Below are 25,170 nucleotides of genomic sequence, written 5' to 3'. Positions count from 1 at the left end.
TATAGAACTTGTATCATACTCACTTTACGACACTCGCTCGAAAATACAGCTAATGCTGTTTTTATTTGTTTTACGCCGCAATCATCAACAGACCAGCTGTGACAGCTGCCTGTAAATAATCGCATTCGGACGAGGGACGTCAGTGATTAATATTTTGGGCACCTGCCCACGCCGTCGGTGACAGGCAACCACCAAGTCATGGAGCCTGACCATCCGATCCATTTAGTAGCCCCTTAATTACATCCATGGGTGACCCGTGAAGATCCGGGGTAGAACAGGTCTTCAGCAACCCATGCTTGCCGCATAAAGCGACTATGCTTGTCGTAAGAGGCTACTAACGGGACCGGATGGTCAGGCTCGCTGACTTGGTTGATGCATGTCATCGTGTCCCAAATGCGTGGATCGATGCTCATAATGTCAATCACTGGATTGTCTGATCCAGACTCGACTAATTACAGACCGCCGTCATATAGCTGAGTGCGATCTAAAAAATTAAAAAATAAAAAAAAAACATCCATAGGTTGGTAGAGACTAATTATTATCTGTAATCCCTACGGGGTGAATACTAAGTGATACAATACAGCCGTTTCATGAAGTCAGTATGACAGCATGGATGTAGCTATCTGTATCTACCGCGGGGACTGTGTGACGTCCTTGTGTTTACTGGAGATATCTGCAGGGTGGCAGGACGATAGGAGATAATAGTTGAGGGGCGTGGACTGAAATATGGCCGCTATCACTTCGTCATCACAGCAACACAGGTAAATATACTGCATTTAAATATACATCGTTCTTATACGGTATTGAACTGGAGGTGTCTTGAAGTAAGATTTCCATTCAATATACGCTCAGTGAAAGTCTACTGGAATACATAATGAATTTGATCCTGATGTTAACATTCATTTGGTACATTTAACGAATGTGTAAAGCATTGTTTTACTGTTGCGTGGTAGAGTACTTCTATTTACACGGTTGTGATCTGGGCCCCATTCAACAAAGCGATATTAGCACTAAATTTGATCTTAGTTTAACACTGACTTGCGACAATCGCCACGCTGACACCACATTGAAGAATGGCGCCCTGATTGTGAGTTATCAACACATTGTGTCCTCGTGTACCTACCACTGTCTAGTGCAACACGAGTCGGTACATCAGAATGTTTTCCTATTTGAAATGTTCAGGAACGTGTTTCTCAGATTTTAACCTACGAGCAACGATGAATTATGGATTACCCTGTGTTTGAATTAAGCCCCGCACATTGGCGGGTGACTAACCATCCGTAATTTGTAGCTGAAAGTAGCTTATGTTATAGGCATTTTACTGAGAAAATGTATGGGTTTCAGGATCGATACGAGAAACAGCTCGGTTAATCATATGACTGTATGACGTCACATAAAACCAAAACAAGAAAACAATGGACCAATAGGCGTTAAAGCAAAATTAATGATGCTCTATGAGAATGGCTAGAAATAATGCACCAATATATTTTCCCTGTTTGTAATATACTAAAAATTACAGTGATATTTGAAGATGTCTTCATACATTGTTCGACCCATGAAGATCCGGGGTAGAATACATAAGTCTTCAGCAACCCATGCTTGTCGTAAGAGGCGACTAACGGGGTCGGGTGGTCAGACTCGCTGGCTTTGTTGATGCAGGTAATCGTGTCCAAGTTGCGTCGATCGATGCTCATGATGTCAATCACTGGATTGTCTGATCCAGGCTCGATTATTTACAGACCGCCGTCATATAACTAGAATATTGAGTTCGGCGTTAAACTACAAACAAACAAACAAGCATGCATTGTTCATGATGTTATTCCATCGTTCGAGTAACTGAACTGACATCTCCATATCAGATCAGGAAACCTTTAGTTTTCTACTCTTTCTAAAAAGAGAACTATGGGTAATGTACCTACTCGCAACCCGACATTACGGATTAGCTGTCCCTCGTGAGTTGGTGTGGACGGTCCTCGGCTCGGATCTGAGCTAAAATAAATAATTCACGAGTGAACGATAATCCCTAATTCCGAGTTGTGAATAGTTTATTCTCTAAGTATTTTATTCTTGGGTGGGTGAGTGAGTGAATAGGTTATTCTCTAAGAATTTTATTCTTGGGTGGGCGAGTGAGTGAATAGGTCATTCTCTAAGTATTCTATTCTTGTGTGGGTGAGTGCGTGAATAGGTTATTCTCTAAGTATTTTATTCTTGGGTGGGTGAGTGAGTGAATAGGTTATTCTCTAAGTATTTTATTCCTGGGTGGGTGAGTGAGTGAATAGATTATTCCCTAAGTATTTTATTCTTGGGTGGGTGAGTGAGTGAATAGGTTATTCTCTAAGTATTTAATTCTTGGGTGGGTGAGTGAGTGAATAGGTTATTCTCTAAGTATTTAATTCTTGGGTGGGTGAGTGCGTGAATAGGTTTTTCCCTAAGTATTTTATTCTTTGGTGGGTGAGTGCGTGAATAGGTTATTCTCTAAGTATTCTATTCTTGGACGGGTGAATGAGTGAATATGGTTTTACGCCACTTTTAGGGGGACACCAGAAATTGGCTTCACACATTGTACCAATGTCGGGAATAGAACCCGGGTCTTCAGCGTGACGAGCGAACGCTTTAACAACTAGGCTACTAGGCCGCCCCATTTAATTCTAGAAGTTACGGAAAGAATATATCACACATTGAAAGACAAAGGGAATGTCAGTGTGTATTGTTCTAGGTGCAGTATTGAATGATCAGATCAGCAACCCTCATGGTACCCATTCCATCATGTTGTTTATCAAAACTAAGGTTTTATGTGTTTCTCTATCCAAGGATGTGGGGATTCTCGATCTACCTTTGGATGTTGTCGTTGCTGACGCTGACGTCGTCCCAGACTATCAAGGGCCCGGACCCCAGCGTGTGCATTCCCTCCGACGGCAGCAACCCAGGTGGGTGTGGTGGTGAGGGCAGGGGGTGGGCGTAGCTAGTAGTACTGGCGGGGGTGGGGTGGAATATAGTGGTGAGTGTGGGTGTGGGACGAGGTAGTAGTACTGGTGGGGGTGGGGTGGAATGTAGTGGTGAGGGTGGGTGTGGGACGGAGCTAGTAGTACTGGCGGGGGAGGGTGGAATGTAGTGGTGAGGGTGGGTGTGGGACGGAGCTAGTAGTACTGGTGGGGGTGGGGTGGAATGTAGTGGTGAGGGCAGGGGGTGGGCGGAGCTAGTAGTACTGGCGGGGGAGGGTGGAATGTAGTGGTGAGGGTAGATATGGGCGGAGCTAGTAGTACTGGTGGGGGTGGGGTGGAATGTAGTGTTGAGGGTGGGTGAGGGACGGAGCTAGTAGTACTGGTGGGGGTGGGGTGGAATGTAGTGGTGAGGGCAGGGGGTGGGCGGAGCTAGTAGTACTGGCGGGGGAGGGTGGAATGTAGTGGTGAGGGTAGATGTGGGCGGAGCTAGTAGTACTGGTGGGGGTGGGGTGGAATGTAGTGTTGAGGGTAGGTGAGGGACGGAGCTAGTAGTACTGGTGGGGGTGGGGTGGAATGTAGTGTTGAGGGTGGGTGAGGGACGGAGCTAGTAGTACTGGTGGGGGTGGGGTGGAATGTAGTGTTGAGGGTGGGTGAGGGACGGAGCTAGTAGTACTGGTGGGGGTGGGGTAGCATGTAGTGGCGAGCCTAACTTTCAACTATGGGCCACAACATGGGCAATGTTGTACAATTTCTGAAACTCAGCAGAGTTGGCCTTAAGGGCCAACACATTTAAAATCTGTAGGCCCAGTGGAAAAAAACTGTAGGCCCAAACATTTTTTGCTAAAGCAGGGAGACATACTTTTCCAATATAAAATTTAAAAACACAACCAGTCAACCAGAAGCTTTTACTGCTATCACCCCGAGTTCGATGAGACTCGGCGGTGATAGATGAAGCCTACATTTATCAGGAAATTATCAGCTTCTAAATCATCTTTGCCGCAACATGGCAAACACCACTTGAGGGATCTAATCCTATTGTTTATAAATATGAAAGTTATGTTTATCACATTACTTGAAAAATTAACAAATAATTACTTGAATAAACCTCAGACTCGTATCAGCCCGAGAACAAATCTGTCGACTTCGGGCATACGGGCCGATATCTGTTTCGAACAAGTGCAAGTGTATTTGGTCTGGTGAGACCATGTGTATATAAGTAACAGCCAGTTGAACGTGAAAGTGGTCCAAGTGGACACAGATATGGAAAAGAACGAGAACCGAGCAGTCATCAAGTACTCCACAAGACATTCATGACCGCATGTCACAAGTGTATGGGATATGTGCCCCAGCTATGCCACTGTTAAACGTTGGGCGGCTATGTTTAAGGCTGACGATGACCCTAAAGCTAGGAACACGTTTTCTCAGGAACTACTGAAGTGACTTGAAAAAGATTTGCCAGCGTATCTGAGAGATGCTATCAAGAGTTGGAACATTGGTGCCATAAAAAATTTTTTTCCAAAGTTACGTCCTTTGCGACATATTTTATAAAATTTTGTGCATCTTCCATGTGGACAGGTTTCCTGAGAAACAAAATGACTGTTTGCATGCTTATAAGATAAACTTGTCAAGACAGAACCAAAAGATTGTTTTCGTCAAATTTTCGGCCCTTGATCTATGTTAGTTTACTTAGTGCACAGGGATAGACAAACTTTTACTGTCAGATAGACGTATGACCACTGCTGGTCTTGAGGTAGACACAGGTCTGATACATAGCCATAGCCATAGCCATAGCCATAGATGTTGGGGCGGACATTGTGGAAGGGGCGGGAATGCGGTTGAGGTAGTTGCCAGTCTTTGATGAACGTCCTCGCTGGCGTAGTGGTAGTGGTGGATGTTGAGATGCGGTGTCAGGAGACGTGGGATCGGCAGCAGCAGTACATCATGTTTACACTGTGTTGATGTTGACATAGCTGTTTTCAGCGCCACAATAGTCGCGGTTAGTGTTCTGCGTTCGTCCTACAGTATCATGGCGATAGGTCCCATTCAGTACCAGTGCAAGAGTATACACGTTCATACCAGTGACCTTGTGCACCAGTGGTAGGCAGACAACTGATGACGTCACCGACCATCAAGCAACAGACACTGTGTACTGTACAGACTGTACATCATGCGCAAGTCATTGATATAATATACATCATCAGAAAGTGGACCATGTAATGACAGAACGAATATCTAGTAATGACTACTAAGCCGGCACATACTACGACCCGTTAGGACCCCCACGTGGCCCTGTGGGGTCTGTCGTAAAATCGTGTCACCTAAGGTAAATTCATTTTTTGGTAAATATTTATATATGCGGAAGACTCCACGCCTTGATTAATGTAGTTGATCATTTCTAGTGAGTGAGTGAGTGAGTAGGGTTTAACGCCGCTTTTAACATTATTCCAGTTATATCGCGGCGTGTCAGCTTAATGAGGGAGGAAAGCCCGAAGTGATGCAGGTCTCAGACGTTTACCACTTCGGTGAAACCCACGAGCACGGGTATGGTGCTGACAAACCTAGAAACATAATTGGGGCGAACCGGGATTCGAACCCACAATCATAGGTTTCTTGCGTGCCCAAGGGACGCAACTCTGCACAGCGAATCGCGGCGCCTTAGATGACTGGGCCACCCGTGCCCCCTGATCATTTCTAAATTATAAGATGAGTTTATATGACCATTGTGTTAAGGACCGACGCCCAAGCTGCCCGACACGTTCAGCGCTCGAGTGGAGTGTAACATCCTCGACAAGAACTACACGACGGACGTGGAAGAATGGTACGACCAGGTCGGCAACAGGGGCGCCGTACAACAGTGGGAGATGGGAGTCAAGGCAAACATCATCTACGACTACACGGCCGGCGAATACATCATGGTGTTGGAGGCCATCGGTAAGATGGGCATGTGGTGGAATCAGGGTACATCACATGTTGGAGGGAGTCGGTAAGCTGGACATTTGGTGGAATCAGTGTACATCACGGTGTCGGAGGGTGTCGGTAAGATGGGCAGGGGGTGGAATCAGGGTACATCACATGTTGGAGGGAGTCGGTAAGATGGGCAGGTGGTGGAATCAGGGTACATCACATGTTGGAGGGTGTCGGTAAGATGGACACGTGGTGGAATCAGGGTACATCACATGTTGGAGGGTGTCGGTAAGATGGGCAGGTGGTGGAATCAGGTTACATCACATGCTGGAGGGTGTCAGTAAGATAGGCCGGGGGTTGAATCAGGGTACATCACATGTTGGAGGCCATCGGTAAGATGGGCAGGTGGTGGAATCAGGGTACATCACATGTTGAAGGGCGTCGGTAAGATGGGCAGGTGGTGGAATCGGGGTACATCACATGTTGGAGGGAGTCGGTAAGATGGGCAGGTGGTGGAATCAGGTTACATCACATGTTGGAGGGTGTCGGTAAGATCGACACGTGGTGGAATCAGGGTACATCACATGTTGGAGGGAGTCGTTAAGATCGACACGTGGTGGAATCAGGGTACATCACATGTCGGAGGGTGTCGGTAAGATGGGCAGGTGGTGGAATCAGGGTACATCACATGTTGGAGGGTGTTGGTAAGATGGACATGTGGTGGAATCAGGGTACATCACATGTTGGAGGGAGTCGGTAAGATGGGCAGGTGGTGGAATCAGGGTACATCACATGTTAGAGGGAGTCGGTAAGATCGACACGTGGTGGCATCAGGGTACATCACATGTTGGATGGTGTCGGTAAGATTGACATGTGGTGGAATCAGGGTACATCACATGTTGGAGGGTGTCAGTAAGATGGGCAGGTGGTGGAATCAGGGTACATCACATGTTGGAGGGTGTCAGTAAGATAGGCCGGGGGTTGAATCAGGGTACATCACATGTTGGAGGCCATCGGTAAGATGGGCAGGTGGTGGAATCAGGGTACATCACATGTTGAAGGGCGTCGGTAAGATGGGCAGGGGGTGGAATCAGGGTACATCACATGTTGGAGGGTGTCGGTAAGATGGGCAGGTGGTGGAATCAGGGTACATCACATGTTGGAGAGCGTCGGTAAGATGGGCAGGTGGTGGAATCAGGGTACATCACATGTTGGAGGGTGTCGGTAAGATGGGCAGGTGGTGGAATCAGGTTACATCACATGCTGGAGGGTGTCAGTAAGATAGGCCGGGGGTTGAATCAGGGTACATCACATGTTGGAGGCCATCGGTAAGATGGGCAGGTGGTGGAATCAGGGTACATCACATGTTGAAGGGCGTCGGTAAGATGGGCAGGGGGTGGAATCGGGGTACATCACATGTTGGAGGGAGTCGGTAAGATGGGCAGGTGGTGGAATCAGGTTACATCACATGTTGGAGGGTGTCGGTAAGATCGACACGTGGTGGAATCAGGGTACATCACATGTTGGAGGGAGTCGTTAAGATCGACACGTGGTGGAATCAGGGTACATCACATGTCGGAGGGTGTCGGTAAGATGGGCAGGTGGTGGAATCAGGGTACATCACATGTTGGAGGGTGTTGGTAAGATGGACATGTGGTGGAATCAGGGTACATCACATGTTGGAGGGAGTCGGTAAGATGGGCAGGTGGTGGAATCAGGGTACATCACATGTTAGAGGGAGTCGGTAAGATCGACACGTGGTGGCATCAGGGTACATCACATGTTGGATGGTGTCGGTAAGATTGACATGTGGTGGAATCAGGGTACATCACATGTTGGAGGGTGTCAGTAAGATGGGCAGGTGGTGGAATCAGGGTACATCACATGTTGGAGGGTGTCAGTAAGATAGGCCGGGGGTTGAATCAGGGTACATCACATGTTGGAGGCCATCGGTAAGATGGGCAGGTGGTGGAATCAGGGTACATCACATGTTGAAGGGCGTCGGTAAGATGGGCAGGGGGTGGAATCAGGGTACATCACATGTTGGAGGGTGTCGGTAAGATGGGCAGGTGGTGGAATCAGGGTACATCACATGTTGGAGAGCGTCGGTAAGATGGGCAGGTGGTGGAATCAGGGTACATCACATGTTGGAGGGTGGCGGTAAGATGGACATGTGGTGGAATCAGGGTACATCACATGTTGGAGGGTGTCGGTAAGATGGACATGTGGTGGAATCAGGGTACATCACATGTTCGAACGCTTCTGGTATGATACCAGGTGTTCGCGAAAAGGTAAGCGCGTCCTGCCACACTGGTGGGACCCGTCACAAACACATGCAAAGGCAAGTCAATTGTATCATCCTGTCCCAAATGCGTAGATCAATGCTTATGGTGTCAATCACTGGATCGACTCGACCATTTTTAAACCGCTGCCATATTACTCGAATATTGCACATAAACAAACATCATACCATCTGTTCCTGTTTCAGATGGCACGTTCGAGGGATGTGTCGTCCAGCCTCTCTCACAGACAGGCAACAAGTACCTGTTTGGGATGACGAAAAGTCCAAATGGGTCTGAGAGTATTTATTCCGTTGGAGGGGCGATGAGGTTTGGGAGAACTCTGAAGGAGACGTACTTGGGGGTGAAGCGCGTTAGGGGGATCCTGGTGGACCAGTTTGAGTCCTGTGCGTATCTGCAAGACTTCAATGCCTCAGCAAAGATCCTCTGGTCATTCACAGGTGAGATGTGTCGACTGTCTGCCGTAATGAGCGGATGAATTGGTGAGTAGGTGAGTGATTGACTGTACACAATTTGGTTGAGTACAGATTTGATGGGTGGTTTGATGATTGAATAAAGGAATGTCTTGTCAAGTGGATACATGAGTGCTTTGGTGAGTGGTTGGGTGAGTGCTTTGGTGAGTGGTTGGGTGAGTGCTTTGGTTAGTGGTTGGTGAGTGGTTTGGTGAGTGGTTGGGTGAGTGGTTGGGTGAGTGGTTTGGTGAGTGGTTTGGTGAATGGCTGGTTGAGTGCTTTGTTGAGTGGTTGGGTGAGTGGTTTGGTGAGTGGTTGATTGAGTGCTTTGGTGAATGGTTGGGTGAGTGCTTTGGTGAGTGGTTGGGTGAGTGGTTGGGTGAGTGCTTTGTTGAGTGCTTTGGTGAGTGGTTGGGTGAGTGCTTTGGTGAGTGGTTGGGTGAGTGGTTGGGTGAGTGCTTTGGTGAGTGGTTGGGTGAGTGCTTTGGTGAGTGGTTGATTGAGTGGTTTGGTGAGTGGTTGGGTGAGTGCTTTGGTGAGTGGTTGGGTGAGTGGTTTGGTGAGTGGTTGATTGAGTGGTTTGGTGAGTGGTTGGGTGAGTGCTTTGGTGAGTGGTTGGGTGAGTGGTTGGGTGAGTGCTTTGGTGAGTGGCTGGTTGAGTGCTATGGTGAGTGGTTGGGTGAGTGCTTTGGTGAGTGGTTGGGTGAGTGCTTTGGTGAATGGTTGGGTGAGTGCTTTGGTGAATGGTTGGGTGAGTGCTTTGGTGAATGGTTGGGTGAGTGCTTTGGTGAGTGGCTGGTTGAGTGGTTGGGTGAGTGCTTTGGTGAGTGGTTGGGTGAGTGCTTTGGTGAGTGGTTGGGTGAGTGCTTTGGTGAATGGTTGGGTGAGTGCTTTGGTGAATGGTTGGGTGAGTGCTTTGGTGAGTGGTTGGGTGAGTGGTTGGGTGAGTGCTTTGGTGAGTGGTTGGGTGAGTGCTTTGGTGAGTGGTTGGGTGAGTGCTTTGGTGAGTGGCTGGTTGAGTGCTTTGTTGAGTGGTTGGTGAGTGGTTTGGTTAGTGGTTGATTGAGTGCTTTGGTGAATGGTTGGGTGAGTGCTTTGGTGAGTGGTTGGGTGAGTGCTTTGGTGAGTGCTTTGGTGAGTGCTTTGGTGAGTGGTTGGGTGAGTGCTTTGGTGAGTGGTTGGGTGAGTGGTTTGGTGAGTGGTTGGGTGAGTGCTTTGGTGAATGGTTGGGTGAGTGCTTTGGTGAATGGTTGGGTGAGTGCTTTGGTGAGTGGCTGGTTGAGTGCTTTGTTGAGTGGTTGGTGAGTGGTTTGGTTAGTGGTTGATTGAGTGCTTTGGTGAATGGTTGGGTGAGTGCTTTGGTGAGTGGTTGGGTGAGTGCTTTGTTGAGTGCTTTGGTGAGTGGCTGGGTGAGTGCTTTGGTTAGTGGTTGGGTGAGTGCTTTGGTGAGTGGTTGGTGAGTGCTATGGTGAGTGGTTGGGTGAGTGGTTTGGTGAGTGGTTGGGTGAGTGCTTTGGTGAATGGTTGGGTGAGTGCTTTGGTGAGTGGTTGGGTGAGAGGTTGGGTGAGTGCTTTGTTGAGTGCTTTGGTGAGTGGTTGGGTGAGTGGTTTGGTGAGTGGTTGGGTGAGTGGTCGGGTGTGGTGTTGAGTGAGCGGTTGAGTGAGTGGTTGGGTGAGTGAGTGGGGAGATATGTCAACTGGCTGCCGTGATGAGTGGAAGTTAGTGAATAATGGAGAATTTGGTTCTGATTGGGTAGGTGGTTTGTGAGTGAATGGTAGGGTGAGGGGTCGGATGTGATGTTGAGGGAGTGATTGAGTGAGTGGTTGGATGAGTGGTTGAGGAAGTGGTTGAGTGAATTGTTGAGTGAAATGTTGGATGAGTGGTTGAGCGGGTGGTTGAGTGAGTGGTTGAGTGAATTGTTGAGTGAATTGTGGAGTGAAATGTTGGATGAGTGGTTGAGCGAGTGGTTGAGTGAGTGGTTGAGTGAGTGGTTGAATGACTGGTTGAGTGAGTGGGTGAGTGAGTGGGTGAGTGAGTGGTTGAGTGAGTGGTTGAGTGAGTGGGTGAGTGAGTGGGTGAGTGAGTGGCTGAGTGAGTGGGTGAGTGAGTGGGTGAGTGGGTGGTTGAGCGAGTGGGTGAGTGAGTGGGTGAGTGAGTGGGTGAGTGGGTGGTTGAGTGAGTGGTTGAGAGAGTGGTTGAGTGAGTGGGTGAGTGGGTGGTTGAGTGACTGGTTGAGAGAGTGGTTGAGTGAATTGTTGGACGTTGTTGAGTGATGAAGAAGTTGATAATGAATGGTTGAGAGAGTTAGTGGCTGAGCAGGTGAAGCTGATTCTGTACATGCCGTTGGGACAGAGCTTAAATCATGTTGACGTCGGAATACGTCACAGGGGTCTGTATAATTGGTCTACACCATAAACTAAGTACGCAGACAAAGGAAGCGATAACTGAAAGATTTAAATCTAGGTGCCAGTGTGTCCGATCCTATCTTCTCTTTACTATGTCTACCCGTGAAGGTCTGGGGTAGAATAGGTCTTCAGCAACCCATGCTTGCCGTAAAAGACGACTACGCTGGCCGTAAGAGGCGACTAACGGGATCGGGTGGTCAGGCTGACTCGGTTGATGTATGTCATTAATCCCAATTGCGTGGATCGATGCTCATGATATTACTGGATTGTCTGATCCAGACTCGATCACTTACAAACCACTGGCATATTGCTGAGTGCGGCGTTAAACAAGAACTTGACTCTGTCCGTCACAGCCAAGGACTCCTGGAACACTGCTATAGCCAGGACGCAGGTGCCTGTCCGCTGCGAGATCGTGGGCAAGAAGACGGTGAACGCCGGCACCAGCTCACCCTTCCACCACATCTACGACTTCACCGACTTCCAGACCAGCGTCGAGGATGACAAGTATGAGGTTCGTCAATGAACTATTGTCACAAATGGGGACACAGGTGGTCCAGTCGTCTAAGGCGCCGCGGTTCGCTGTGCAGATTTGTGTCCCTTGGGCACGCCAGAAACCCATGGTTGTGGGTTCGAATACCGGTTCTTCCTGATCATGTTTAAAGGTTTGTCAGCACCATACCCGTGCTCCTGGGTCTCACCGAAGTGTTAAATGTCTAAGACCTGCATAAATTCGGGCTTTCAAGCTGACACGCCGTAATATGTACCTGGAATACTGTTAAAAGCGGCGTTAAACCCAACTCACTCACTAATGTAAGAAATGTTATATTTGGGATAATACTTTCTTAGTACATTTTAGGTTGAGTCCCATGCGGGATTCGAACCCACACTGCCAGAGTGAAACACCTAATCGCCCAGCACACAAAGTCAGCGATCTAACCCACTCAGCCACCGAGGCTTCCTAAAAATGAAACTGGTAGTATAGATCACGTACTATGTGTACCCCTTTGACAAGTGTAAATTTGCACGGCTCCCTTGGCCGAATGCCAGGAATACAAAATGTATCCTAAACTCTTGTACTTTTGTTATCCCAAATATAACATCCCGGGTGGGAGTCAACCCCAATAGGCACTAGAATATGAACTTTACTAAGAAAGTTATTAACACACGATGCCATTTAGAAAGAGGTCAGATGTAAAAAAAAGTTATATTTGGGATATAGAGATTACTACACGAGTGTCTGTCAGATACCATTTATCTTGCAACGAGTTGCTTCAAAAAGTCTCTAACGAGAGAAAGCGAGTTACACGCGCTTTGAAACAACGAGTTGTATGATCAATGGTATCTGACAGACACGAGTGCAGTAATCTCTTTCTTACACACCCTAAACTCGCACAAACGATTCTAGACATATCAGTGACGTTGCCCAATTATCATTAGTGATTTGATATAAACCATTAATATCATATTTTTGAAATTCATTTCTTCGAGTAAATATCCGATATTTAGATTTCTAAACACACAGTTAATTACGCCGTGAATGGTGATTTGATTTAGTAATGTGTAAAAAATGGCGAGATTTATGATACGTACCTAATTTTCAGGGGTCATTTTCAGTAATTTTGCTTTGCCTGAAATGACAGTGAGTAATATCACAGAAGAAGAAGTGAATTTTGAATTTTATTCGACTTCGAAATGAGGGTTGAAGAGGAGAGACATATATACTACTCAAAAGAAGTTAAGGATCACCCGATTCTTTCATATTGGTAATGATAATCTGTCATGGCATGAGAGATTAACTATTGTAATATGAAAGAATCAGGTGATCCTTAACTTCTTTTGAGTAGTTTATGTTGCTGTGGGTTTACAATCTAAATAAACGTAATGTTCAACACAGACGTAGGTGAACATTCGACCGAAGCACGAGCAACTTATAATGACTTACAATCAGGAAAGTAGTCCGTCATAATCTTATATCAGGTCATCACGCACCTGGAATTCGATCTCACACATATGTTTGATTCCAGTTAATTCAAATGGGTTTCTTACCCACAGGTGTGTAAGAAAACACTTTCTTAGTAAAGTACAGATTCTAGTACTTTTTTGGAGTTGACTCCTATCCAAACTGCCACGTAGTCGCCAATTTCAACAAAGTCAGATCGTTCAAAACGCTGACTTTGTGTGATGGGCCACCTTACTAGGGACCGTGGGGACTTACAATACTTCTGCTACCTGCACGGTTCCACAGCAAGATTTACACCATCCCTTCAGCTGCTGCTGATGGTACGCAATGAAGCCATTAGTTAAAATAAACAAATATTCTACGTTTAAAACTGAGGTATGAATAATGTACTTTGAATGATGTGGCCTTACATTACTGTACTAAGAAAGTGTTTTCCTAGACATAACATTTGCTACATCTGACCGCTTTCTAAAGTGCATTGTGTATTTATGACCTACTCGGCAGTCACGCCATTTAATACACGATTTCGGTCGCTGCCTCAAGACATACTGTCTTTTTCTCTGGACGGAGGAGTCGAACACTCAGAGAACAACTTGTTTGAATTTTGCAAACCTGAGATTCAGTGATTTTATTCTGATGCTTCTGCCACAAAATATTTTTTTTTAATTTAATAAAAAGACAAACGCCCACCGCCCCTCACTCACTCACTCACTCACTCACTCACTCACTCACTCACTCGGGATCGGGCGGTCAGGCTCGCTGACTTGGTTGATGCATGTCATCGTATTCAAATTGTGTGGATCGATGCTCATGATGTCAATCACTGGTACAGTGTCGATTATTTACGTACCGCCGTCATATAGCTGGAATATAACTGAGTGCGGCGTTAAACAACCAACCAACAAACAAACAAATTAAACTGGTCTCCTATATCTACAGATCCCAAAAGGTGCCTACTGCCCACACCGCAAGAATACAAAGTCGCTGCCATCTTTGAACGATTTCTTCCACTATTATGCCGAGATTGTAATCCCCGAGGAAAAGAGCATCGGCTTCATCAAGGTGAGATTAACAGGTGTTTATGTTAATGAGCGAGTATGGTTATATGCCGCTTTTAGCAATATTCCAGCAATATCACGGCGGGGGACACCAGAAATTGGCTTCACACATTGTACCCATGTCGGGAATCGAACCCGGGTCTTCGGCGTGACGAGCGAAAGCTTTAACCACCAGGCTACCTGAACGCCCCGTTTAAACCATATTAGGACATGATTTAAAACCCCAATGTGTTGGTCATGATGAGAGTGTGTTTCGGGTGACGCCTCCTTGAAAAGTATGTCAGCTGTATCGCAGCGTGTCGACCTGAGGTTGGAGGAAAGGCGGAAGTGATACAAGTATGATACGTTTATCACTTCGGTGAAACCACCGAGGACGTGACAAACCTTGAAACATTATCAGGGCAAATATTTAAACCCATTACAGAGCTTCAGATAAGCAGCGTATTTGTGCAATATATACCCCAAAATATACAAAACCCAATTAGTTCCAATTAACTTGCGTACAGAAACGCATGCATTAAATGAAAAACACATATGCATAAAAACAGCACGCGTAAACTCCCAATTAAGCTTTTTCAGCTAATTTCCGAAACACAACAACAAGCTAATTTACTTTTCGGGTCAAACCTATATTTTTAGAACAGTTATACATCTAAAACATTTTTTCACTTTTTTGAAATCTTAAAATGTTTTCTAATTTTGGGAAAAAACCCATTAGTGTGATGAATAGATGAGTAAAAAAACGGTTACCCAATGAAACATGTAATAACTCAACTAAGATAAATTTAGAAATCCTAGAGTAAAAATTCAATTGCTCAAACAGTTGCTCTGCCATTATCATAGGATTCTACCATGTGTAGGCAACGAGGAGACAAAGACACAGACACGGTAGTGTTAGCATGATGCATTTTCTCTTTTCCTAACCTATACTCACCCCAAAAAGAAACGCACAGGTGAAAATATTTACATGCGTCGCCTTTACATTAAATGATTTGTCTGAACCGAGGCAAATGTCAAACTGAATGTCAAACTTGGCATGATGAAAAGCTGTTGTCAAATATGACTGAAATAAATGTCATACAAACGTTCACATAGAGATGCAGGTGTTGATATAAACAGCGTGATATGGCAGCGGTAACGTCAGTACCTGTTATGGTCACCATTGGCCTGTATCACAGTTCTACAACGCTACTCTTTGACTGAATAAGTCGCTGAAGTAGGTCCTGTGGTATTCGTGGCCATGTTTCCTGCAATGCCCGGCGAGGCTGCGGAAGCGTTTGAGGCGGCGGTTGACGTCTTCGGATACGACGATCGAGTTCATTCGATAGATGTTCAATTGGGTATACCGCTGCAATTGGACCCGTGACGATCCGGGGGAGAATAGATTTTCACTAACCCATGGTTGTCGTAAGAGGCGACTATGCTTGTCGTATGAGGCGACTAACGGGATCGGGTGGTCGGGCTCGCTGACTTCGTTGATGCATGTCATTAATCCCAATTGCGTGGATCCATGTTCATGATGTCAATCACTGGTTATACTCGATTATTTACAGACCGCTGGAATATTGCTGAGTGCGGCGTTAAACAACAAATAAATAAACAAACAAACAAATCAATTGGGCTTAAATCGGGCAATACCACCCTTTTATACTCAACACCTCTACCTTCGGCATTCAGATGTTATTCCACTCTTATTTCGTGACAATTTCGAAAAATTCGTTTTAAATTTATTCTAAAATAATTAATTACCAAATAGTATGCTTGGGCCATGAATTGCAATCCAAACTCACTGTAAAGTGACATTTATGAAATATGTAACATCATCAATCATTGAAGGCGAAATATCAGGAATGTTTTTAAAGAAAATCACCTGTGCGTATCCATTTTGGGAGAGTATGTTTGTTTTATTGGACCCATGGGAAAAATGTCAATAGATAAATAAATTAAACACCACCATGTAATTAAACCAATATTACTCCTGCAAATATTGAACGTTTACTACTTTGGTTGGGGGCTGATAAACCTGGATATATCAGTCTCCTCTGGTATTCTACAATGTTTGTTAGCAACATATAAACAAGAACAGCATACACAGGGTCAAGTGTCGTCACAGCATGGACAGGGTCATGTGTCGTCACAGCATGGACAGGGTCATGTGTCGTCACAGCATGCTTAGGGTCGTGTGTCGTCACAGCAAGCACAGGGCCATGTGTCGGCACATCATGCACAGGGTCATGTGTCGTCGAAGCATGCACAGGGTCATGTGTCGTCACAGCAAGCACAGGGCCATGTGTAGTCACAGCATGCACAGGGTCATGTGTCGTCACAGCATACACAGGGTCATGTGTAGTCACAGCATGGACAGGGTCATGTGTGGTCACAGCATGGACAGGGTCATGTGTGGTCACAGCATGCACAGGGTCATGTGTGGTCACAGCATGGACAGGGTCATGTGTGGTCACAGCATGCACAGGGTCATGTGTAGTCAAAGCATGTACACGGCCATGTGTCGTCACAGCATGCACATGCCTGAGGTCCGCCTGATTCTATTACTGCGTCACGTTTAAAAGGGGGGATATATTTTGATGTTACTACGAATCCCGGTGAGCCCCGATTATGTTTCTAGGTTTGTCGGCACCATACCCTGCTCGTGGGTTTTACCAAAGTGGTTAACATCGAAGACCTGCATCACTTCCTCCCACATTAAGCTGACACCCCGAGAGACCAAATGAAATAATGGTCACTTCCTGGCATTAAATGATTAAATGTTATCTAGTTTCTTTTCATTTGCAGGAGAGTTACGACTACACAATCAACCTGGTGAGCTACAAGTACTATCCCCCGGCCCACTCCCCATACGGCACCGACGTCCTCGTGGAGGTGCACGACTACAACACAGGTGAGCTATGCAGTATATCGCCCCACAACACAAGTGGGTTATGTACAATACATTCCTACAACACAGGGGAGTTATACACCATATTTCCCTCTACAACACAGTCGAGTGATACACCAAATCTCCCTCTACAACACAGGCGTATTATACACAATATCTACCCCTACAACACAGGGGGGTTATACACCTTATTTCCCTCTACAACACAGTCGAGTGATACACCAAATCTCCCTCTACAACACAGGCGAGTTATACACCATATCTCCCACTACAACACAGGGGGGTTATACACCATATCTCCCTCTACAGCAAAGGCGAGTTATACACCATATCTCCCACTACAACACAGGCGAGTTATACACCATATCTCCCACTACAACACAGGCGTGTTATACACTATATCTCCCCCTACAACAGAGGCGAATTATACACCATATCACCCCCTATAACACAGGCGAGTTATACACCATATCTCCCACTACAACACAGGCGTGTTATACACTATATCTCCCTCTACAACAGAGGCGAATTATACACCATATCACCCCCTATAACACAGGCGAGTTATACACCATATCTCCCACTATAACACAGGCGTGTTATACACTATATCTCCCTTTACAACAGAGGCGAATTATACACCATATCTCCCTCTACAACACAGGGGAGTTATACACCATACAGTAAACTACGGTTATAACGAACTCAAAGGGACTACCAGTTTTAGTTCGTTATAACCGTAATTCGTTATAAGCATATATACAGCATAACTACAGCATAGAGTCGGGACTAAAAAGTTAGTTCGTTATATCCGTTAGTTCGTTATAAGCGTGTTCGTTATAACCGTAGTTTACTGTATCTCCCTCGAGTTATACACCATATCTCCCACTACAACACAGGCGAGTTATACACCATATCTCCCTCTACAACACAGGGGAGTTATACACCATATCTCCGTCTACAAGACAGTCGAGTTATACACCACATCTCCCACTACAACACAGGCAAGTTATACACCATATCTCCCTCTACAACACAGGCGTGTTATACACCATATCTCCTTGCAACACAGGCAAGTTATACATCATATCTCCATACAACACAGGGGAGTTATACACCATATCTCCCTACAACACAGGCGAGTTATATACCATATCTCATTCTACAACACAGGGGAGTTATACACCATATCTCCCTCTACAACACACGTGAGTTATGCACCATATCTCCCCCTACAACACAGGTAAGTCATACACCATATCTCCCCCTACAACACAGTCAAGTTTTACACCATATTTCCCCCTACAACACAGGCGAGTTATACACCATATCTCCCTACAACAACGGCGGGTTATACACCATATCAGCCTACAACAAATGCGAGTTATACACCATATCTCATAACTTGATTAGAAGTCATTGTCACGGGAAGCCCAGCTGGGCAGGCGAGCAGACGACGTAACTCTAATTTCTTGCCATCCGGGCTGATATCAAACGGCCATTCAAATGCATTGACAAGCCATATGAACCCGGCGCTGGGTGTACTACAGGTCTGGTTATTACGCCCCCTGTGATATGACTGTCTCTATGTTGGATCTATCGCTCATGCAAACTGCATCCACGGACCTATATAACCTATATACAAGTCCGTGCTGCATCATAGCATTGATAGGTATATGATAAAACTAGTGAGGTACTTGTGTAGATATATACAGCGAGCCTAAAACGCATTCGTGGATATAGAAGTATCGGTAACCGGCAGTCACATTGAGTCAACTAGTCTGCTGCTAGTCTGCTGCTAGTCTGGTGCTAGTCTGTTCCTCCGCTCCAGGTGTGGCCTATATAACTGACCCTATGCTGGGCAACTGTTCCGCCAGGCGTATTGAAAGTACCAGTTTGGACGCCCATGTCATCAACGGCAACGACGTCCGCATCCGAACATCGCAGGAATTTTTCAACTTCAACAACGCAAGTTACCACTACATCGGAGAAGTAAGTCTGTGTTAAATGATCGACTATTGATACCAGTTTGTTTGTTTGTTGTTTAACGCCGCACTCAGCAACATTCCAGCTATATAACGGCGGTCTGTAAATAATCGATTCTGGACCAGACAATCCAGTGAATGAGCACCGATGTACGCAAATGGGATACGATTCCATGCATTAACCAAGTCAGCGAGCCTGACAACCTGATCCCGTTAGTTGCCTCTTACGATAAGCATAGTCGTTTCATAGTCAGAAGACCCGTTTAAGTAAGGAACATGTCAGCATTAGGGTAAGTAGATGTAGCCACTAGGCTACCCATCTGCCCAGAGATGCCAGGAATCGTTGCGTATCTTATGTTTCTATGTTAACGTTCTCGTCCGCAGCGGACCGTGCGGAACGTGAAGTGCGACGTGTGGACGGCGCTGCGGCATGACTGGCCGGCAGGGGTCACGGGGGTCAACTCCACGTTTGAGTGGTACTTTGCTCAGGTACTGACTGACCACAGGTGACTCAATATTTGAGAGTGAGTGGGTGTTGTTTTACGTCGCTTTTAGCAATATTCCTGCAATATCACGGCGGGGAACACCAGAAATGGGCGTCACACATTGTACCCATGCAGTAAATCGAACCCGGGTCTTCGGCGTGACGGGAGAACGCTTGAACCACAAGGCTGCCCCACCGCCTGTTATATTAGTTATATTAGATCTCAATGCATAAGTCACGGGAAAGGATAAGAAGTAGCTAAATGTCAAGGTAGCACTGGCAGCTGCAACACCGTGTAGGATTATTCAAAGCCGCATCAGCAGTGTTGTAGCTGTTCCCATTAGCGCTGGTTGATGTTGATCGTTGTTTAACGCCGCACTTAGCAATATTCCAGTTATATGACGGTGGTCTGTAAATAATCGAGTCTGGACCAGACAACCCAATGATTGACATCATGAGCATCGATCCACGCAATTGGGATATGATGACGTGCATCAGTCAAGTCAGAGAGTCTGACCACCCGATCCCGTTGGTCGCCTCTTACAACAAGCATGGTCGCCTTTTACGACAAGCACTTGTTGCTGAAGACGTATTCTACCCCGGATCTGAACGGGTCGCTAGTAGTAATAGTGGTGGTAGTTGTAGTAGCAGCAGCAGTAGTTGTAGTAGTAGTGGTACTGGTGGTGGTGGTGGTGGTAGTTGTAGCAGCAGCACTAGTTGTAGATGTAGTGGTGGAATTATTACCAAACACCTTCCGCAAGTACAGTTAGGTGTGTGCACGAATTCCATCCCTTGTATGACGCCAATTTTAGCATCCTCGCTCTTTGAAATAAAAGCTGTCGTATGTTCATGTAACTTGTAGTCACCAAAATAATGATTAATATGAATAATTTTATGATTAAAGCCATCCTCACAATATCATTCACTGGATATTTTCTAATTGTACATAAGACTACACTGTTTTTGTTTCTTGTTTAACGATGCATTCAGCAATATTCCAGCAATATCACGGCGGGGGACACCAGAAATGGCCTTCACACATTGTACCCATGTCGGGAATCGAACCCGGGTCTTCGGCGTGACGAGCGAACGCTTTAACCACTAGTCAACCCGACCGCCCGGTCTGTAAATAATCAAATCTGGGCCAGACAATCCAGTGATTGATATCATGAGCATCGATAGTTTTAGTAGTAGTAGTAGTAGTTTTAGTAGTAGTAGAGGTAGTAGCAGCAGCAGCAGTAGTAGTAGTATTTTTGGTAGTAGAAGTAGTAGTAGTAGTGGTAATAATAGGAGTAGTAGTTGTAGTAGCAGTAATAGTAGTAGCAGAAGGGGTAGTAGTAATAGGGGTATTTTTGTAGTGGCAGTAGAGGTAGCAGTAGTAGTTGTAGTAATAGTAGTAGCAGCAGTTGCAGAAGTAGTGGTAGTAGTAGTTTTAGTAGTAGTAGTATTTTTGGTAGTAGTAGTAGTGGTAGTAGTAGAGGTAGTAGTAGCAGTAGTAGTAGTGTGTCTGACGGTGCTATACGCTGCTGCAGCCCCAGGTGACGGAGGAGATCGGCTACAATAACGCGGAGACCAAGGTGCCCGTCATGCTTGAGGTCACAGTCGCCATGGTAAGTTGTTGTGTTTTTACCTAAACGTCCTCTGATGTCACATACACTGCTGGATCTTTGTATTTATATTAAACTGTGGAACATACGGGCTTCACAGAACAGTTCTTGCCTTTATCACATTCATTGCCATGGCAACAATACAACAAAGTTAACATCATGCAGCGTATTGAAGCTCTGACTGACAGTCTGCTTCAGCTTGAAAATACAGTCAAGTCCCGTTCATCCGACATGGTTGGGTGCACATGAGTATGTCTGATTAACGAGTATGTCGGATAAATGAAATTAAGTGGTATGTATATTCGTTATCGAAAATCGGACAACTACACGACAGATAACCCCTACAAACACGTTATAAAAAATGAAACATTAAATAATCATATTGTTGTTACCGTACTAGTGTTAGCGGAATAAGTTTTCTAAGGATGCAGCCTCTAAAGCTTAACACAAAACGACTGTTGACGGATTCAAAATACTTTTGAAAAAACTGTCTGGAATGGATGTAGACTTCCTGTTATCTCATTGGTCTGTCAAAGTTCGCGAAAGATCATCCTGACGTGACCTGTAATGGGATGTCCTCGGCGGAAGCTGATTTTTTTAGATTGGGGTAATTTTAGCATGTGATTTTTTAATTCTCGTTTTGCCTATCTAAAGCATTAAGTGTTCCATGTTAAGCAAGTTGTAATGTGCAGCTACCAGCCGATTTGTCTCGCATCAAAACACGGGCTGTGTACTCGCAGGCAGATGACCACGGAGTACGCTGATCACTGTCGGATTATCGAGACTGATTAATATGTGATTTTGGAAATTCGTTTGCAAATTCGTCGCATGGAGTCGGATGTGTGTCGGAGGATTTTTCCTTCTTCAAAATATACCATGTTATATCAGTATATCTGAAGTGAACGACTTTGGGAGTTAAAATTTGAGGATCAATAATTTTTCCATCATTTTCCGAATAAATTATTCTTATCAGCTCTGATTTTAAACAGTTGGTCACTCAGAGGAGTGAGTGAGTTTGGTTTAACGCCGCTTTTAACAGTATTCCAGTTATATCACGGCGTGTCAGCTTAATGTGGGGGGGAAAGCCGGAAGTGACGCAGGTCTCAGACGTTTACCACTTCGGTGAAACCCACGAGCACGGGAATGATGCTGACAAATCTAGAAACATATTTGGGGCGAACTGGGATTCGAACCAACAATCATAGATTTCTGGCATGCCCAAGGGACGCAACTTGCGGCGCTTTAGACGACTGGGCCAGCCGTCCTTCAGATGAATCGGACACATTGGTTAACGGGGAGCCGGCAACTAAATATATGTGCGATGAAACCCAAAACGCTATAAATGTGCCACGTGTGATGCAGACTCAACAGAACGCCCACTTCGTGTACAACTTCTACGACTACGACGAGGACCAGCCTATGATTTGGAATTTCGACATCAGCCCTTGTTTTAACTATCTTCACAGGAAGTCCTTCAAGTTCGCCCTCCCCGGTCAGTGCCCGACAGCCTGGGTATACTAAAAGTTGTCGCAGGATCACGAGGGGTACAGACGGTTTTATGCCCCCGGCTCGTGGTATAAAACCTAACGCGAGACGCATAAAACCCCATGTACCCCTCGTGATCCTGCTTCATCGAATTTATCTTACCGACAAGTTATAATATGATATTGTAAAGTAATTCAAATAAATTCCAAATTGATAGAAAACAGATGTTCGATTGAGCTCAGGTGAGCTTCCGCTATGTCACGTGACGTCCATTGGCTCGGAAAAAGAATTCGGCTTTTTGCTTTGACGAGGGATATAAAGGATTTATTCTGTCTCCCAGAAATGCACGTGCAGCCTGTAGTGCTCGTGGCGGGGTATAAAAGATGTATTTCCCCCGCTGAGTAATTTATCACAATCCAAGGCCGGTAACACAGTATTTTATCAAAATCACGTGTCATTCTGACAAGGAGGTATGATAGACGCAGTTATACACGTGTTAAGTTTAACAAGAACATCTTCACAACCATCAATTCTCTTACTTCTAACTTCTCTTGTCCCCCGCTGTAATATTGCTGGAATACTGCTAAAAACGGCGTAAAACCGAACTCACTCACTCTTACTTCTTGCTTGGAATATTCCAGGCAGCTTCCGTCAGGTCGTGAAGGTTGATGAGGACTTGTTCAAGTACTACCTTATAATGGAGGTACAGGCTGTTACAGACGTCACCCCTCTCAGGATCAACAACATCAGGGTAAGGTAGGCTACAAACAGGTACAAAGGTTGGAGAATCGTAAAGATCCCGGGTCGAATTCAGCAACCCATGCTTGCCGTAAAAGGTGACTATGCTTGTCGTAAGAGGGAACTAACGGGATCGAATGGTCAGACTCGCTGACTTGGTTGATGCATGTCATCGTATCCCAGTTGCGTGGATCGATGCTCATGATGTCAATCACTGGATCGTCTGGTCCAGACTTGATTTCTTACAGACCGCCGTCATATAGCTGGAATATTGCTGAGTGCGGCGTTAGGCAACAACTAAACAAACAAAGAAAGTTGTCACGAAAGGCTCTTAGCGCTACGACGTTTTAAACCAAGTCGTGAACCGACACCTCAATATGTGTGCCGTTTCACAAAGACCTCCTAACTTTACACCTTATCGTAAACAACCTCCTAACCTCCGATAGGTTATGTCCTCTTGTAATTAGCCTACGACATCCTAAGTCAGCGCCTTATATTGCGACACTTTTGAGAGTTGAAGAAATTTTGAACAGGAGAAACATTTGTCGTGAGCGAAGTTTCAGGGACATGGCTCAAGAAGATAAGCGAGTATGCACGTTGGGTTTCACGCCTTTTTAACTGCATTCTAGTTATATCAGGGCGTGTCAGCTTAATGTGAGAGGAAATCCCGAATTAATGCAGGTCTCCCCAGCATGGTGCTGTCAAACCAGGAAACGTAATCGGGGCGAACCGGGAATCGAACCCACAATCATATGAATGCGCCCAAGGAACGAAACAGTGCACGATGAATTGCGGCGCCTTAGACGACTGGGCCACCCATACCCCAAGTAGATGAAATAATGTTACTACGATGTGTTCCTATTATTGCAAGGCATGATGCTTGTTGTTTCCTCGTCACAGGTAGACTACGATCAAACCGATCTCATTGTGTCCTTCACCTTGCTAGACGTTCCGCCGCTCTCTGGTGACGTCACAAGCCACGTGATCGAAGTAACTCTGACGGCTGCAGTCACGAAACTGACTACGGCCATCAACCAGGGGAAATTCAAATTGCGGATTGTGTCTCCAAGTTTAAATGGCGTAAGCTGATTTCTTACACTGTTCACAGAATAATGTGCGAAACTAAACGAAGCTTTGACTTGGAGTATAATGATGTTACTGCGAGATTCCACTGCAACTACTGCTATTTTAACAAACCCAACCACTACTGCTACAGCTACTACAGCTACTACAGCTACAACTATGGCTACGACTGCTTATGTTACAACTACTCCTACCCGTGTAACAAATGTCATATTTGGGATAACCCTTTCTTAGTAAACTACAGATTCTAGTACTTTTGAGGGTTGAGTCCCATCCGACAAAGTCGCCAGCACACAAAATTAGCGATCTAACCCACTCTGTCACCGAAAAAAATGAAAGTCAGACAACTGGTATTCTAGATCACGTACTTTGTGTACCCCTCTACCAGTTATCTGACTTTCATTTTTGTGGAAGCCTCAGTGACTGAGTGGGTTAGATCGCTGACTGTGTGTGCTGGCGACTAGGTGCCTCAATCTGGCAGTGTGGGTTCGAATCCCGGATGGGACCTAACACATAAAAGTACTAGAGTCCGGCACACAAACACGCACATGTACGTTGCTATACAAGTACTAGAGTCAGGCACACAAACACGCACATGCACGTTGCTATACAAGTACTAGAGTCCGGCACACAAACACGCACATGCACGTTGCTATACATTTACTAGAGTCCGGCACACAAACACGCACATGCACGTTGCTATACATTTACTAGAGTCCGGCACACAAACACGCACATGCACGTTGCTATACAAGTACTAGAGTCCGGCACACAAACACGCACATGCACGTTGCTATACATTTACTAGAGTCCGGCACACAGACACGCACATGCACGTTGCTATACAAGTTCTATGATATTTTGCTACTG

At 45.6% G+C, this 25,170-nt stretch overlaps 1 protein-coding gene across 2 annotated transcripts in view; it reads left to right on the top strand.

The window, feature by feature from the left end:
* The first annotated feature begins 686 nt into the window (after positions 1 to 686).
* Positions 687 to 25,170, top strand: part of LOC139460834 (uncharacterized) — a 27,323-nt gene continuing 2,839 nt past the window's right edge. Inside the window, exons 1-13 of one of the 2 annotated variants that reach the window (XM_071242308.1) lie at positions 687 to 761; positions 2,812 to 2,927; positions 5,673 to 5,873; positions 8,335 to 8,586; positions 11,358 to 11,515; positions 13,904 to 14,026; positions 16,816 to 16,921; positions 18,750 to 18,910; positions 19,288 to 19,392; positions 20,920 to 20,997; positions 22,357 to 22,486; positions 23,121 to 23,230; positions 24,118 to 24,297. In XM_071242308.1, coding sequence (XP_071098409.1) covers positions 727 to 761; positions 2,812 to 2,927; positions 5,673 to 5,873; positions 8,335 to 8,586; positions 11,358 to 11,515; positions 13,904 to 14,026; positions 16,816 to 16,921; positions 18,750 to 18,910; positions 19,288 to 19,392; positions 20,920 to 20,997; positions 22,357 to 22,486; positions 23,121 to 23,230; positions 24,118 to 24,297 — 1,755 coding nt within the window. In that variant the 5' untranslated portion in view covers positions 687 to 726. The remainder of the gene's footprint in view (positions 762 to 2,811; positions 2,928 to 5,672; positions 5,874 to 8,334; positions 8,587 to 11,357; positions 11,516 to 13,903; positions 14,027 to 16,815; positions 16,922 to 18,749; positions 18,911 to 19,287; positions 19,393 to 20,919; positions 20,998 to 22,356; positions 22,487 to 23,120; positions 23,231 to 24,117; positions 24,298 to 25,170) is intronic. The other variant, XM_071242309.1, reaches the window with a different exon arrangement.

Source organism: Haliotis cracherodii, unplaced genomic scaffold (assembly GCF_022045235.1).
Source record: "Haliotis cracherodii isolate W230 unplaced genomic scaffold, xgHalCrac1.p SCAF_14, whole genome shotgun sequence".
Lineage (NCBI taxonomy): Eukaryota > Metazoa > Mollusca > Gastropoda > Lepetellida > Haliotidae > Haliotis > Haliotis cracherodii.
This window is presented reverse-complemented; position numbering and strand designations above follow the sequence as displayed.